Genomic DNA, 17,644 nt, shown 5'->3' with positions numbered 1-17,644 from the left:
CCAAGATCCCCTGCCTGTGCCTGGGGGTGGCTCCATACGGGGGTCAAAGATCTCTTGGCCCCAGGAGAGGCGATGGGTAACACCCCATCCCCAGGGCTGCAGCAGCCTCATCCCAGGCTGGCTGTGAGTGAGTGCTGAGCTCCTGTCAGCTGGCTCCAGTCCCTGGGCTGGGCATAGGGTGACAGGATACTAAGTGTGAAAAATTGGGATGGGGTTGGGGGGTAATAAGTGCCTATATAGGGGGTGGGGGGTAATAGGTGCCCATATAAGCAAAGCCCCAAATATCAGGACTGTCCCTATAAAATCAGGACATCCGGTCACCCTAGTTGAGTGGAGCAGCCCTTTTGTGAAAGGGAAAGCTACTTACTTCCTCTTTCGCTAGAAGAGACGTTATGCAAAGGGGAGCATGTTTTGCTGCGGTACGTCAGCAGGCCCCTTTCACAGCATCCAGGATGCCGGGGAGGGCAGTGCTGCTTGTGCTGGGTGAGTAGGGACTGGGGGGCTAGGTGCTGGGGGAGCCACGGGAGTGGGCAGGAGGGTTGGGTGATTGTACTGCAGTCCCAAGGTGCTGACAGCCCATGCAAACTGTAGGGGGGACCACCTGTCCCAGAGGAGTTTAGTGAGATTCAGAGGGATCCCCCCCTGCAGGGACAGAGAGGAGGTCTCAGTGGCCCATTCAGTCTCTGGCCAATCTGCAGACAGCCCCAAGGGGGCAATTAGTGCCAAGGAAAGGGCCATTTTAGCTGTGGGCATGAGGTGGCAGCGAGATCTGGTGACAGCCAGGGAAGACATTTCACTGTCCGAGAGCAGGTGAGACATCAGCCCCATTCACTGAGCTGCAGAGCTGGGGACACCAGGGGAGCAGCATGTGTCCTGCCCAGCTCAGCGTGGGGTCCCCTGGGTTCGCTGGCTTCCCAGATCTTCACACTCCGGGGAATGAAGAGAGCTGGGCTCTGGTCTCAGGAGGGATCCAACATGGTCCTACAGAGGGACATGCTATGGCCAATGTCATTGGGGCAGCGGGGCCAGGCACAGAGGGTTGGGCAGGTGAGCTGCTAGGGTAGCTGGGATGTGATGCCAGCAGGTGTCTCGTGTGACAAACCAGGCGCAGGCCTGGCAGCACTCCGAGTCCATGGGCTCACCCTGATCCCATCCCAGCCAGGTTCTGGTCTGTGCTTAGTCCTGACGGTGCAGCCCTAGGCGTCTGGACACCTGGGCTCTCTCCCAGCTCTGCCCCAGACTCCACGGGAGGCTTTGGAGGAGCCCCTGGCCCGTGTGTGCTCCATGTCCCCATGTGCAGGGGAGGTGAGGGTGTCATAAACAGATAGCTAAGGGTTAATGTCTCTTTCACTTGGAAAGGGTTAACAAACAACACCTGACCAGAGGACCAATCAGGAGACAAGATACGTTCAACTCTGGGTGGAGGGAAGTTTGGGTGTGGGTCCTTTGTTCTGTGTGTGTGTGCTCTCTAGGCTCTGAGGGTCACCACACCTCTCTACAGGCTCTCTAATCTTCTGTTTCCAATCTGTAAGTACAAAGGTAGAAAGACAGGATAATCCTTTTATTTGTTTTTTTTCTTTATGTGCAAATGTGTAGTTTGCTGGAAATATTGTAAATTGTATTTTTTCTGGATAAGGCTGTTTATCCATTGTTTTATAAGCTAACCGACCCTGCAAAATGTCATCTTGATTACAGAGACCATTTTTAAGGTTTTCCCTTCTTTATTAAAGTTTTCCTTTTTTTTAGAATCTAATTGATCTTTGAATATCTTGTGTAAGGAACTAGGAATTTGGTGGGGAGAAGAAAAGACAGGGGTGAGGGAAAACTTGCTCTCCGTGTTTATCTCTCTTAGTGTCCCAGGGTGGGAAGAATCTGGGAGGGAGAGAGAGGGGGAAGGAAAAACCTGCCTGGTGTGTTTATCTCTCTCTCCGGATACCCAGGAATGTTGCATGCAGATAGACTGCTGAGGCAAACAACAGTGGTAGTCCGTGCCCGGCGTGCTTAGCGCAAAACACACCGAGATGGAGAAGCAAAACACAAGTTTATTTGGGGTCCCAAAGCGGACGCTGGGAGACTTAGTACGCTCAGATCCAGCCCAGTTACAAACAAGCAGTCTGTTCCTTTCTATCCATGAAACTTTTCTCACTGCAAGCCAACCCGCCGTTTCCCTCCTCTTCTTCGTCGGACTGCCAGCATTCTTTTCTCACACACTTCTTTCTCTGTCTTCCCCCCTCCCTCTCCCCTTGTAGGTTACATTGAACAGTTAATTAAAGCTGGCGTGAATTACGACCTTGTCTTTGTAACCATTATCTCCTCTCCCTTGACCAAAAGTATGCAGGCTTCATTATTTTTGCTCCATACCATTTGAGCGCCTTCAACTGATAAGGGCTGTGCACCTGCCTTTCCCCTCTGCCAGCCTCTGAGGTCGATTAGAGTTTAAACTGAAGGACTCTTGTTCACTAGAGGCCTGAAACAGGGAGACCTTATATCCTTATTGCCTTTTACCTTCTAAGTTACTTAGGATTATCCTTAGTGACACCCACACAATCCCTCCTTGAGAATACTCAACAAACTTTTGGCTGAGTGTTCTCACATTTTAAGAACAACATGCGATTAGCTTCAGGGAGCTGGACGGCTTTACAGCAAGCAAGCAAGAAAAGAGAACAATACACACACCCACCAGTGAGTAGGAGGCGAACAATGCCTCCCCCTAGTTTCCCAGGTTGGGTAACCAGCTCCAGAGGGAATCAGAAAATAGTGGGTTCCCTTTCCTGGCCTTCACTGTCAAAAGCCTGTTTGGCCAACAGGATGTGTTTGTTAATGTCCTGTGTATTTTCTGGGACATAAGTACAGCATTTACTTCCAATAAGGGTTAATGCCCTGGGAAGCCACCCAGGAAGTGTCCACGTATGTCTCCATGATCCACAAGATCGGATGTATTCCTGATGCGTCTGTAAGGCAGTGGGCCAAGTCCTGTACTTAAGATCACTCTGAATGGCCATCAGCTGGTCACTCAGGAAATCCTGAATTCCTACACATACTAGATCCCACTTGCCAAATGCCTTCCCAGCCTCAGTATATTCATACCATCTTTCCTAGTATAGTTACTATATTACCATCTGTTATTTAAGTATTCTCAGGTACTTTCAAAAAGGCATCAACATTAATAGCATAGGAAAGGGGTTACATTATTAGTCACTCTCCATGACACAGGGCAGCCTGTAGAATAAACCCCAAAAACAATTAATATCACATTTCCAAGCATGGGTCCCACAAATGTCCTCTCGCCAGTGTATAATTCTTTGTTTCTTCACCAGGGTCAGTTCTTAATGTTCTTTCTTTGTCAGGAATTCCTGGACTTTGGCAATTTCAGTGGATGAGTGTTCTTCTTCTTTCCAAAACAGTCGTGTGCAGCATCCCCAGGGGAGAGGTACTAGCACATCACCCTGTAATGGTTTTGCTTTTTCTAGAAAAATCAAAGCACAGTGACCCGTCAAAGGACAAGGGAGAGGTTACTAGTACTTCACTTGTACTTTTCCCTGCGTCCAGAAGGCACAGAAGGGAAATAGGCTGTCATCAGCAGGAGAATTTTCCCGAGGTGGAGGGGTCTTTTTGCAGTGAGAATCTTGGGTCCAAGCAGTCAGTCTTTGGCACTTCACAGCGGTGTTGGTAGTCAGCAGGACTTGGGCCTTTCAGCATGGAGTCAAAGCAGTCTTTCGCTGGTGGACCTTTACGATCAATCCAGTTTTCTGTTCCAAGGAGTGGCAGGGCTCCAGTCTCTTCGGGTAGCACTTCCTTACCTGTGAGAAAAGAAACCTAACACTTTCATTAGTGCCTGGCAGTGTTTTGCAGATCTCATAGCTGCGTGGGCAATTCAAGCCCTCCTTCCTTTCTTGGTTGTCAGCCAAGTCTTGACTGTGAGCCAGTGTCTTATGTATAGCCTGAGCCTGCCAGTTAATTTTCCTTTTTTTCCAGTTAACTTATTTTGTTCTTTGTCTTTTTTTTTTTCCTTCTTGACTTCTTTTAACCTGTAAATGGAACTTTCACTCTTCACTTATACATTTTTTTCCGCAAATGAACATATAAACATTGTCATTATACAGTACATTAGTCTTATTATTCAATATATATATATCACACATACCCTTTTACTAAAATAACCTTATACAGAACTTGGAGCAAGAAGCTAGAAGAAGCACACCCACATTTGAGGAGTTCATTCAATTCACTCTCCAGTCCAATAGCTTTCCACCATCCCCAGCCCTCTGGCTAGAAATCTGAGGTAGCCAGAAGGATCTTCATGTACAATATGGGGAGTGGTTAACTTTTCATGTCTTGGCTTTCAAAGGACTGTTGGTATGCAAATTTTAACAACAATTTTTGCAATTATTTGGCCAATGAAGTTTTTTTCTTACTTAAGGAAATGTATTAGACTTTTAGTATATCACATTCCCCTGATTTATCCAAACCTTTGTATTCCAAGTTGAACAAGACAAGTATCTGCATTTTCATTTAACCTTTTGTTTGATTTTAAACTAGACTATTTTATAAAAATATTAACACAACAATTCTGGCCACAAGACAAACACCACAAGACAGAACATAGAACACAAAACATAATTTCTATTGTGCCAGTAAAGCATGGTACATTGAATGCTGTTCAACTGGCATCAGTTTCTTTGATTATCTGAAAGACAAAAAACAGAGGTCTGCCCCTTCTAGGCGCAACAATCATCGCTTGAAAGATACAAATACCCTTGTGACTTCAGGCAAAACAGAGGAATTACCCCATATTTTCTTGTAATTTATTTACAACATTTCAAAGACACCAAGAATTTCCTCTTTAGCATTTTTACAAGACTCAGCTCCGGTTCCCTCCAGCAGCTACAGTTAACTTCTCATCACTCCCTTAAATCACTTGCTTGTCTCCCAACAGCTACTTCTGGTCAACTCAAATCACCATTCCAAGTAAATCCTGGGTATTTGAAATCCCCTGCTTACACTTACTGACTCCTTCCTTTCCACTACATCCGCTAAAGTTTTCCAATCTGTTTTCCAATCTCTCTGTCTGTTGCCTGCCTGTCTGGGCCCGATCCTGCTTTTGAATCCTTGCACTCCGCCAGACAGGGGGAAGAACAGGAGCCACAGTGGGGATTTTTCAAGAGTCTTCCATACAAAACAGTTCAGCAAGCTACCTGTTCTCTGACAAACAGGAGTAGTTGAAGGATTGTGTTAGAATTAAGTGATCCTTCGGTGGCCACCCTTTTCTGGTCCTCTAGTTGATAATAGAGGCCAGTCTACTGTGCAGAATTCTTTTTAGTTTGCTTTTAGTTAGTGGATCTGATCCAAACACTTCCCAATTTACTAGAATGCATTCTAAGGGTGTACACCATACCTAGCACCCCATACCATGCCCTTGACCCATTATATGATGCTCTATCGTCTCAATGGGAATTAACAATGACTGGGTCCCCAGCCTCGGGCCTAAGTCCACACCACTCTGGACTGTTCTACTCTTATCCAAGGGACCGGTTCTGCAACCCGTCAGCCCTATATCCAAGGACCAGTGTCTGCACCGTCGCGCCGGCAGCTGCTTCTGCCACTGTCGCCGAGCTGCGCTTGCACCATTGTGCCTCCGGGGTCGACCAAACCACGTCTCCACCGAGGCCCCTGATGAAATCACGGGTGCGCACTGGAGCGTCGGTCGTGCGGCGCGTCCGTTGGCGCCAAGAGGGGTTCGGGCAGCAGATTTTAGCCTCAAGCTTTGCCCACCCAGGGAAGCCAAAACTGTTGGTGCAGATAGGACTGCTGAGGCAACACGTGGCTAGTCCGTGCCCGGCGTCTTAGCGCCATAAACAACACCGAGATGGAGAGCAAAACAACAAGTTTATTTGAGATGCCAAAGCGGAGCTGGGAGACTTCGTACGCCTCAGATCCAAGCCCAGTTAAAAACACAGCAGTCTGTGTCCTTCTATTCCATGAGAACTTTTCTCGCTGACTAGCAAGCCCCCGTTTCCCTCCTCTTCTGTCCGGACTGCCCAGCATTCTTTTCCACACCATTCTTCTCTGTTTCTCCCCCCTCTCCCCCTTGTAGAGTTACATTGAACAGTTAATTAAGCTGGCGTGAATTACGACCTTGTCTTTGTAAACCATTATCTCCTCTCCCTTGACCAAAAGTATGCAGGCTTCATTATTTTTGCTCCATACCAGTTTGAGCAGCCTTAACAACTGATAAGGGCTGTGCATCTGGCCTTTCCCTCTGCCAGCCTCTGAGGTCGATTAGAGTTTAAACATGAAGGACTCTGTTCACTAGAGGCCTGAAACAGGGAGACCTTATATTCTTATTGCCTTTTACCTTCTAAGTTACTTAGGATTATCCTTAGTGCACCAACAGGAAGGGGGAAAGAGAGAGGAGAAGGGAGGAGAAATCTGATTTCTCTGTGTGTGTTTCATGGAGTTTGAAGCACAGTGATCTTCTAGAGAACCCAGGGAGGGAAGCCTAGGAGTGGTATAGTGAGGGAAGAGTTTACTTTTCCTGTATTAAGATCCAGGGGATCTGGGTCTTGGGGTCCCAGGGAAGGTTTGGGGGACCAGAGTGTATCAGGCACTGGAATCCTGGTTGGTGGCAGCGTTACAGGTTCTAGCTGGTATTAAGCTTAGAGGATTCATGCTGGTATCCAGATTTTGGACGCTAAGGTCCAGATTTGGGAATTATACCATATGACTGAGGGCTTGACCACCTGGGGAGCGGGCCCCCTCCCTAAACTGTGACGCAAGAAGGGACCTTTGTGCAGGGGCAGTTCTAGGTATTTTGCCGCCCCAAGCACGGCAGGCAGGCTGCCTTCAGCAGCTTGCCTGAGGGAGGTCCCTGGTCCCACGGATTTGGCGGCATGCCTGCGGGAGGTCTGCCGAAGCCATGGGACCAGCAGACCCTCCGCAGGTGCGCCGCCGAAGGCAACCTGCCTGCCGCCCTCACCGCGACTGGCAGAGCGCCCCCCATGGCTTGCCACCCCAGGCACGCGCTTGGTGTGCTGGTGCCTGGAGCTGCCCCTGCCTCTGTGATCCCTGTGTCTGAGCGGCTGCTCAATACAGGCCAGAGGGCTTCCTGTAACAGCCCCCGCGCTGGTGTTGGGGGAAACAGGCTCTGTACTCAGCCTCACTCCTTCTCGTTTCTTTTGCAGCCCTTGGCCTAGCTGGTGAGTCCTACTCGTCTCTGATTATTCCTGCCCCAACCCCTAACGTCCAGGTACCGGGGGTGCTGCCCCTGCTCTCTAATACTAGATAGTACCTGGGTACGGGGAACTGCTCTGACATTACCCCACTACTTCCTACCACGAGACAGTACCTGGGTATGGGGGGCTGCTGTGACATTACCCCACTGCCCCCTACCACCAGACAGTACCTGGGTACGGGGGGCTGCTGGGACATTACCTCACTGCCCCCTCACTGCCCCCTAGTACTAGACAATACCTTGGTACCAAGGGGACACCATTGGGCATAGGCGGCAGGTTTGTATAATTTTTGGTGGTGCCCAAAATGATGGTGTCCACCTGCTCCCGCCCTGTAAGCCAATATAAAATGAAGCTACAACACATCAGCACCACAAGATTACAAGGGTCAATTAAAAGTGGAAAGTCAGAAGGAGCACTTGCCTGCTTCAATATACGGTATTATATTTTGTTGCACCTGTTGTGACAAAGTGGGAATGTTCTTAATGTTTTCTCTGAATACTGTGTGGGTGCCTCAGTTTCCCCTGCAAGGTGCCAACTGAAGATGTTGGGGACAAAGACATCAGGTGGCCTCCTTGTCCAGAAGAGACACAAAGGCCAGAGGAGGGAGTGTCAGTTTTGAGCTGGCTGGGGAAATGGGGAGAGGCCCAGAACTTGGGTCTAGGCTCCCCAGCCTCTAAAATGGACCTGACTGACAGGTCCTGTTTTCTGTACCTACAAGCTCTGTTTTAGACTGTGTTCTTGTTGTCCAATAAACCTTCTGTTTTACTGGCTGGCTGAGAGTCACGTCTGATTGCAGAGTTGGGCTGCAGGGACCTCTGGTTGCCCCAGAATCTGGCTGGGCAGACTCACTGCGGAAAGCGCACAGTGTGGAAGGGCAAGCTGAATGCTCTGAGGTCAGACCCAGGAAGGTGTAAGCTTCTTGCCCTGGAGACAGTCTGCTCAGAGAGAGGAGGCTCCCACAGAGTCCTGACTGGCTTTGTATGGAGTAGTTCCAAAGCATCCCAGCATCCCCTTCCACACCATGTGCTTCCCAGAAGTCCGCAGGGCACTGACACTCCCTCCTCTGGCCTTTGTCTCTTTTCCAGGCATTAGGAGGCCACCTGATCTCTTTGCTCTCCAACACCTTCAGTTGGCACCTTGCAGGAGAGCGGCCCAGGCCATCAGTTGCCCGGAGACAGGATTTCGGCCCTTCTCTGTGCAGACGGCATCACACTGGCTCTCTAGGGCTCTACAACAATCACACCCCCTTATCCCATCATCTAGATCCTTGAGAAATGCATAGGGAAACTGAGGCACACACACAGTATTCAGAGAAAACATTAAGAACATTCCCACTTCGTAACATCTGTATACGACTAGTTACATACTTTAAAGGGTGTAAAATAATCAAGTATTGTGCTAAACACGATACTCCAAGCTGACCACCAAATTTAAGTTGCACTTTTTTCCCCTCAGGTGAGGGCTCTGGGGTGGGGCTGGGGATGAGGGGTTCACAGTGCAGGAGGGTGCTCAGGGTTGGGGTGCTGGGGGCGCAGGCTCTGCGGCTGGGGCAGGGCTGGGGATAAGGAACTTGGGTGCAGACAGGCTGCCCCAGGCTAGGGCCAGAGAGGACTCCCCCACCCCCCAATGGCAGCAGCAAGCCAGGGGAGGGACCCCTCCGCTTCCCCCTCAGCAACACACTAGCTCTGCACCACGGTCACTGCACATGCTTCTAGGGCCTCTCTCAGGTCCAGAAAGCCAACTTGCCTCCCTATGGTGGGTACCGGGGTGGGTGGGGGGATTTGCCATCATATGTGGCCTCCCCTGCTGCTGCCCCTCACCATAGTCTCACTGGGGATGGGGCTGCCCCTTGCCCAGCGTGGGGCAGGAGTGGGACTGTAGGGTGGTGGCTGGCGGCGGGGAGTCACAAAATTCACCAAGCCCCAGCTGCTCAGATCTAGGAAGCCCCCTCCCCTATCTCCCCTGTGGTGAGTGGGTGCTGGGAGCGGGGGGGACTGCCATCACATGTGGCTTCCTTCCCCCTTGCTGCCCTCACCATAGCCTCACTGGCCAGCATTGGGCAGGAGTGGAGCTGCAGGGGGTGTGGATCACAGGGTCAAACCTCACCGAAGCCCCAGCAGCTGCTCAGGTGAGTGAGGTCCACTCCAGATGTCCATCTCCTGGCTGAAGTCCCCTTGGCATCTTCTCCAGGTGGGTGCGGGGGACAGGAGAGGGGCTCCAGCACGGTGCGTGCCGCCTCCCGCCTCCCCTCTCCCTCTCCCTGTCCCCCCTCAGGTGCTCCAACAGTCTGCTGGCTGCTGCTCTCTATAGCCTTAGGCAGAAGCAGCGGCAGGCAGCCGGCAGCACAAGCAAGGGAAAGAAGCACGGGCTGCTTTTTTTTCAGGCATAGAAGCTCTGAGGTGAGGGGGGGAGCAACTCTCCGGGGTGCAGGGAAGGGGCCTGTCCAGGCAGGGCCAGGGGAGAAACCCAGCTCCAAATATTGGTGGAGCGCAGCCCCAGGCCTTGAATATTCCTGGTGCTCGGGCACGATGAGCCCATATAACCTGCTGCCGCTGCCATTGGGACATTAGTCCATGACCCCCTAATGCTAAACAGGACTTGGATGTCATGGGGCGCTACTGTAACATCGCCCCCTCCCTAGTGATAAACAATACTCGATAACCAGGGGCACTGCCCAGGCAGTCAGGAGCCTAATCCCTTTGGCAATCCCAGCCTAGAGCGTAGCCCTGCGCAGTTCCCTGGGTCCGGCCTCCCATGCTGAGGGCATGGGGCTCATCTCCTCCCTTACGCTGAGGTCGGCTTTGCCCTGTTCTCTCCCTCCCTCTCCACTGGCCCTTCAGCAACTGCACAAAAGACCAGGCTGACCCTTGACCCTCCGTGGAGCACAGTGTTTAGGGGGGAGAGCGTTACTCTGACATGCAGCACATCTCACCCTTCTGGACGGAGATTCACATGGTATCGCAACCACAAGCCCTTCAGATCCACAGAAAAAAACAACCTCAGAATTAAATACACACAGGAGGAGGATGCAGGTAGATACCAGTGCAAGGCTTCTGACTCCGAGCGAAGCGACCCCGTTCAGCTGACCATTTCTGAAAGTGAGTAACATAAGAGCAGGTTGGAGCCATTCTGCTCTTCTCTGACCTGTGGGGCCCTGTGGAGCTGCTGCCCATTCTGCAGTGGGGCAAACCCAGCCTCCTGAAGCAGTGTGGAGGGAAATGCTGCCAGTTACCTGCCACAGCTTCACTCGGGCTCTGGCAGGGATCTAGCCTGCAGGTGAGGGGGCCACCTTTGTTGGATGGAAATTAGGGAAAACCACATGAAAAATAAGGGACAATTTAGGGAAACACCATTTCCCTTAGCAGAGCATGTTGTTCTCTAACATGCACATTTCTACTGCCCTCAGGAATAGTCCAATTGTTGTAAGCTTCAATTTAATATTGAATTAATAATTAGCTTCTAAGGATAGAACAAGAAGCAATGGGCTTAAACTGCAGCAAGGGAGGTTTAGGTTGGACATTAGGAAAAAGTTCCTAACTGTCAGGGTGGTTAAACACTGGAATAAACTGCCTAGGGACGTTGTGGAATCTCCATCTCTGGAGATATTTAAGAGTAGGTTAGATAAATGCCTGTCAGGAATGGTCTGGACAGTATTTGGTCCTGCCATGAGGGCAGGGGACTGGACTCGATGACCTCTTGAGGTCCCTTCCAGTCCTAGAATCTATGAATCAAAGAGTCCTTAAAATAAGGGATGGGTGGTCACCCTACCTGGAGGCCCCCTGGTTGCAGTAGAAAGGACTTGGGGCACCTGCACCTAGCTCACTGGAGCCAGAGCAGCAGTGCTCCTGTCCCTGCAGTCCTGGGAGGCTGCTCCTGGGGTGGGCTGTGGTGGGGGATCAGTCAATAGAATCTGGGTTTGCTCCTAAATTCCACGCTGCAGGCCAGCGGGCACAACTCCTCCCTCCCCTTTTGGGACCTGCCATCCCACCTCCTCTGATGCTGTTTTCCTCTCGCTCTCTCTCTCCAGAGCCCTGACCCTGTCTCCTGCCTGCACCCCTCTTGCTGTTCTCTGGCTCGCCTGCCCCAGGGCAAATTAATGTCTGACTTTCTCCTGGCTAGAAAGGATTTTCTTGTGGTTCACTTTTACCTGAGGCCTGGGGAATTTGTTGCCTAACTCTCCCTCTCCCTCCCCGCAAGGGGTGAGTGTGACTTGCAACCCACAGCCTGCAGAACTGAGTGCACTGAGATCCCTGGTGCTGTGATCTCCTGGAGCTGCTCTCGGCAGAGGTGGATTAAGGTCTCCTGGGGCCCTGGGCTGGAGCAAGTTGGGGGAGGAGCCCAGTGCCATAACCATGGCCCCGCCCCTTCTGCCTGCAGCCCTGCCCATGGCCCCATCCCATTCTGCCTCTTCCCCTATGGCCCTGCCCCCGTTCCACACCCAGCCCAGCTCTGTCCCTTCCCCTGAATCCGCCCCATTCCGCCCATAGCCCTGTCCCATTCCGCCGTTACCTCATGGCACCTCCCCCTGCTCGCTCCTTTCCACCCCTCCCCTCACCCCGCCCCCACAGCCCCGAGACTGGAGAAGTTCTGTGCCCAGGGGCCACGGTGGGCAGCAAGAGCTCCTCCAGCCCCATGGTCATAGTGGGAGAAGATTTTTCCGGGGGGGCCAAATTGGCTGGGGCCCCTGGGCATGGGTCCCGTTGGACCATGCTGTAACTCACCACTGGCCCTCGATGTCTCTCTTTCAGATTGGCTAATTCTCCAGGTCCCTTACTATGGTGTGTTCGAAGGGGACCCGCTGTGCCTGAGGTGCTACGGATGGAAAGGAGCAAAGGTGTCTGGGATAAGATATTACAGAGATGGAGTAGATGTTACACCATCCCATGTGAACTCAGAGCTGTCCATCAAACAAGCAAGGACACGTGACAGTGGCAAATATCACTGCACTGGATCAATGAGGACTACAGTCATGTTTACTGAAGTCAATTCTCCTCCGGCGTCTATTTCTGTCCAAGGTGAGGAATTTTTGTGAGTGAGGAGGCTGGGCAGAGACAAGACAGTCCCAGCTAGGGTGACCAGACAGCAAGTGTGAAAAATCAGGACAGCAGGAGGGGGGTAATATGCACCTATATAAGACAAACACCCAAATATAAGGACTGTCCCTATAAAATTGAGACATCTGGTCACCCTAGTCCCAGCACACAGGACATACTCAGAGTTGAGCCCTGGTGGGTCTTCTGTCAGTGGTGCAAGGCGTGACCTTGCACGTATGGTGTGTGCGAGGTCATGTGGTGCAGAGAACACAGTCACAATTGCTTGACCCTGGCACCTCTTTCTTCACACAATAAGCATCGGATATCCTACCCCGGCTTCCTTGGAGGGGAAGGCTTTGCCTTTACCTAGCTGCAATTAGGAGAGTCATTATTTGGCCTAGTGACTTTAGTCCTAAATCTGATCTCCCCTTGCTTTGACACTGGCCCTGTCTGCTACGGCTGACGTCTCCAGGGGTAAGTGAGGTCAGAATCAGGCCCTTTATCTCTAGCTGTAGAAACAGCAGTGTTACAGCTCAGCAGACAGGGACGGGCGTCAGCATAAAATGGATCCATTTTAGGAACGTGCCGAGGTGCCAGTTCGATTTTAAAGCTGAGATCTAACAGACTCGATTTGTCAATGTGATAAGAGCTGTAACCAGTATTGGAATGGAATCTAAATGGACAACCCCTTCTACAGAGCCCCATGAGCGGTTAGCGTATTCATTTTTATGCTAGGTTCTTTTCAGGTCAGCTTTTACCTGGGACAGTATTTCTCAGATCAAGTCACTTGGTTATTCTTAACCAATCAACAGTTTATTAATTCACTCAGGACCACACCGGTCTACCATTAACACGGCACCAGCCAAGTGTACACACAACCAGAGTTCTAGGCATGCACTGAACACACCAATAGAGTCATACACTAGTATTGAGGCTCAGCAGGTGCAGGACCACCCAGAGGATTCAGGGACCCCCCGCTGCCAAATTGCTGCTGAAGACCCACCCTGCGACCCGCTGCCAAAGTGCTGGAAGGACCCCCCGCCGCTGGTCTTCGTGGCACTTCGGCAGCGGATCCCGGAGCAGAAGGACCCCCTGCCTCCAAATTTCCAATGACAACCCGAAGCGGCAGAAGCTCCAGGGGCCAGGGCCCCACAACAGTTTTCCAGGGCCCCCAGAGCGAGTGAAGGACCCTGCTCCAGGGGCCCCAAAAACCTCTCATGGGGGCCTCTGTGGGGTCTGGGGCAAACTGCCCGTCTTCCCCCACCCCCTCTGGGCAGCCCTGGGCAGGTGTACCGAGGAAGAGTGCAGATCACCGAAATTTCTTATTTATTTACGTTCATCAGTTTTTTAGATCCTCTGATACATTTCTCATACATCCAGGATTTCTCCAGGGAGGAAGGATACGCTTGTCTCGAAGGCACTTTTAAGGCTCAGCGTGTGGGACCTTGTCATGGTACAAATCCCCACTCTGAACCTTAGCGTCCAAGAGATGGGGTACCAGCATGAATTCCTCTAAGCTTGATTACCAGCTTAGAACCTGTAGCACTGCCACCAACCAGGAATTCCAGTGCCTGGTACACTTTGGTCCCCCCAAAACCTTGCCAGGGGAACCCCAAGACCCAGACCCTCTGGATCTACACAAGGAAAGTAACCTCCCCGCACATTCCTCTCCCAGGCTTCCCCCCTGGGGTTACCCTGGAGATCACTGTGATTTCAAACTCTTGAATTACAAACAGAGGAGGACATTCAACGTGTTCTCCCTCCTTCTCATTCCCCCTCAGACGCTCCCTGAAGAGAGAAGTAATCTGCCATAGAGAGGGAATTAACGGCTCTCTCTTCCTTCCTCCTTCTCGCCCACCGAATTCCCTGGTGATCCAGACTCGCGTCCCTGGGGTCTCACAGACCAGCAATAAACCAATCAGGTTCCTTAACAAGAAACTTTAATTTAAAGAGAGAAAAAACAGTAAATAATTATCGTTTGTAAATTTAAGATGGATTAGGTACAGGGTTTTTTTTTAGCTATAGGTCACTTGGAAGACCTCCAGCCCAACTAGTTTCAAGTACAAATTAAATCTTCAGCAAACATACAAAAATCTGAACGCTCGTTCCAGCCAAATGCGACAGTTGCAAATAAGGAGAAACAAACATAAAGCCTAACTCCGCTTTATAAATTAAGTCTCTATCTAGTCTCACCTATTTCTTTGGATATAGAATCTCGTATCAGGGAGACTTGAGGACTGGTGCAGCATCTGGTCTGCTGAGCCCCAGAGTGAACCAACACCAAAACTAACTGCACACACAGAAACTGTCAGATTTGAAAGTATCCTGTCTCCTGATTGGTTCTCTGGTCAGGTGACAGCCAGGCTTACTGAACTTGTTAACCCTTTACAGTCAAAGAGATATAAAGTACTTCTGTGCTATTAACTTTTCTTATCTGTTTATGACAGCCCTGCTATTTAAATAGTTTGGGATGAAAGGGACAAGTTTAAAATACCGAAAGCAATTGCGTGACAGTATTGTTTTAACTTTTCTTAGGCCAGTTTGCCTGGGCTTACGTCAGAGACCCCTGCGTATGGCATTAGTTAGTGAGGGCTCATTAAAGAGCGCAGATTCAGCCAGCTAATCTGCAGTTTGTCATATTAAAGAATAGCAGGAGAAACACAGTCTTTGAAATGAAATCTCCCCACTTCTCCTGACCCCAGTGACCCTGGTGTAGGGGAGAGCCCTTTCCACACAGCTAGTCTGGGCATCGTGTCACACTTCTGGATTCAGCAGCTTGTTGGTAGGTTCTGTCAACTCTGCTTCATGCTGTGACCATAATGTGGGGGGAGGGGAGAGAGTCTTTTCTACGTGGGGGTTTAGTGTTGTAGCCTTGTTGGTCCCGGGATATTAGAGAGACAAGGAGTGGGGGTGGGGGGAGAGATAATTGCTTTTATTGGATCAACCTTCTGTTGGTGAGAGAGACAAGCTTTTGGGCCACACAGAGCTCTTCTCCAGGACTGGGAAAGGTACCGAGAGTGTCACAGCTAAATACAAGGTGGGACAGATTGTTTAGCATCAGGAGTTAACATATTTCAAGGGACCATTCGAGGGGAAGTGGCCAGTTAACACCCCTCCAGTCATAGGGGAGAGGAAACTGTAAGGGGGGAGGTTAGGGGGTTGGAGATTCTTGTAATAAGCCATAAATCCAGTGTCTCTATTGGTCCATGATTTTTAGTGTCAAGCAAAGTTCTGAACTGAAGTTCCCACGTTCATCTTTTGAAGGTGTTGTGCAAGTTTCCTTTGAGGACAAGGACCGAGAGGTCAGATATGCAGTGACTGTTCTGTGAAAACTCTTTGCCCACAAGTGACAGGGTTTTTTGTCTTCTGTCATGTTTCTGTGTGAGTTCATTTGAGAGCGTAGTGCAGGGGTGGAGAACCTATGGTCCATAGAATGGATCCTGAGAGCCGCTTAATTTCATCCGACCTGCACCAAATCTCTGCACCACAGGCCGAAAGCACTGAGCCTCAGCATCCCCCCACCCCTGCAGCTCCTGGAAGCAGCCAGCATGTCGCTGTGGCCCCTAGGTGAAGGAGCAATCAGGGAAGCTCTGTGTGCTGCCCCCACCCCCAGCGCCGGTTCTACAGCTCCCATTGGCCGGAAACTGCAGGCGGAGGGCAGGGGTGATGCCTGCGGGCAGTGCGCAGAGCTGCCTGGCTGTGCCTCTGCCTACAGGCTAGACATGCCAGCTGCTTCCAGGAGCAGTGCAGAGACAGGGTAGGCAGGGAGCCTGCCTTAGCCCTGCTGTACCACCGGCTGGGAGCCACTTGAGGTAAGCGCTGCATGGCTGGAGCCCACACCCCGAACTTCCTGCCCCAGCCCTGAGCCCCCTCCCACACCCAAACTCTCTCCCAGAGCCAGCACCCCACCTGCCCCAGCCCTGAGCCACCTCCCACACCCAAACTCCTTCCTTCTTCCCGGAGCCAACATCCCAAACTTCCTCCCACACCCCAAACACCTGNACTCTGAGAGAGAGCGCTCGAGATCTACACCCCGCGCCTGTCTGCCCCAGACCTGAGCCCCCTCCTGCACCCAAACTCCCTCCCAGAGCCAGCACTCCGAACCTCCTCCCACACCCGACCTGCCCCAGCCCTGAGCCCCCTCCCACACCCAAACTCCCTCCCAGAGCCAGAACCCCAAACCTCCTCCCACACCCGACCTGCCACAGCCCTGAGCCCCCTCCTGCACCCAAATTCCCTCCCAGAGCCAGCACTCCGAACCTCCTCCCACACCCAACCCCCCTGCCCCAGCCCTGAGCCCCCTCCTGCACTCCAAACTCCTTGTTCCCAGCCCCACCTCAGAGCCCGCACCCCCAGATGGAGCCCTCCCCCAGCCCGGAGCCCCCTCCCACACCCTGACCCCCTCCTTTGTAGCCCCATCCCGGAGCCTAGGGGAAGCCACAAGCCTCCACACTCCCCCACGGGTCTGTGTATGGCCCATGACTGATTTTTTCTGGGGGTCAATGGTCCCTGATAGAAAAAAGGTTCCCCACCCCTGGTGTAGTGATTGTCTCATTTTATCCACATAGTTGTTATTGGGGCATTCAGTGCGCTGGATGAGGTACACCACATGTTGGGATACGCCTGTGTAGGACTCAAGGATCTTGACAGGTATGTTTTGGGGTGTGTGGATCATTGTAGCAGTGGAGCTGTGTCTACAGGTTTTGCACCTGTTGTTCTGGCTGAGTCTGGTGCCGCTTTGGGTTGGTTGATCCTGGCCTGTGGGCAGCTGAAAGATTCTAGAAAAAAATCTTTCCTGAACCTTCTCTTCCAGCCTTCGAATAATTTCCCAGCCTCTTCAAGCTCATCATCGGAAGCCAGCTCCCCACAGACCAGAACCCACCAACTCAACCTAGTGTTTAGCTGTGACACTCCGAGGGTTTGTCTACACATAAACTGCTACAGTGACACAGCAGCATCGTTGCTCCTGCAAGGCTGTAGCACCTCAGTGAAGTCACTACCTACACCAACAGACAGGATTCTTCCATCAGCATAGGTAATCCGTCTCCTTGAGAGATGGTAGCTAGAATTCTCCCATTGGCCTAGCCTTGTCTACACCGGGGATTAGGTTGGTTTAACTGTATTGCTCAGCGGGATGGATTTTTCACAGTCCCGAGTGACACAGTTATACCGACCTAATTTCCTAGTGTAGACTACGCCTGAGGACCTTCCCTGGACCTGAAGAAGAGATCTGTGTATGCACGAAAGCTTGTCGCTCTCACCAACAGATGTTGAGCCAATAAGAGATATTACCTCCCCCACCTTGTCTCTTCGATGCTGCTGTAAGTCAGAAGGTTTAAATCATTCCATGGATTGTATTTCAGTATTAGCCTGGACTAT

General features: G+C 51.4%; 1 protein-coding gene across 2 annotated transcripts in view; it reads left to right on the top strand.

Moving 5' to 3' along the window:
- Nucleotides 1-392: 392 nt before the first annotated feature.
- Nucleotides 393-17,644, top strand: part of LOC116834321 (Fc receptor-like protein 3) — a 39,905-nt gene continuing 22,653 nt past the window's right edge. For both annotated transcript variants that reach the window (XM_032796315.2, XM_032796316.2), the window contains exons 1-4: nucleotides 393-483; nucleotides 7,182-7,196; nucleotides 10,073-10,330; nucleotides 11,981-12,247. In XM_032796315.2, the coding sequence (XP_032652206.2) occupies nucleotides 393-483; nucleotides 7,182-7,196; nucleotides 10,073-10,330; nucleotides 11,981-12,247 (631 nt within the window). The remainder of the gene's footprint in view (nucleotides 484-7,181; nucleotides 7,197-10,072; nucleotides 10,331-11,980; nucleotides 12,248-17,644) is intronic.

This window comes from Chelonoidis abingdonii, chromosome 11 (assembly GCF_003597395.2).
Source record: "Chelonoidis abingdonii isolate Lonesome George chromosome 11, CheloAbing_2.0, whole genome shotgun sequence".
NCBI lineage: Eukaryota > Metazoa > Chordata > Testudines > Testudinidae > Chelonoidis > Chelonoidis abingdonii.
The sequence above is the reverse complement of the archived record's forward strand: the minus strand, read 5'-3'. Positions and strand labels throughout refer to the sequence as shown.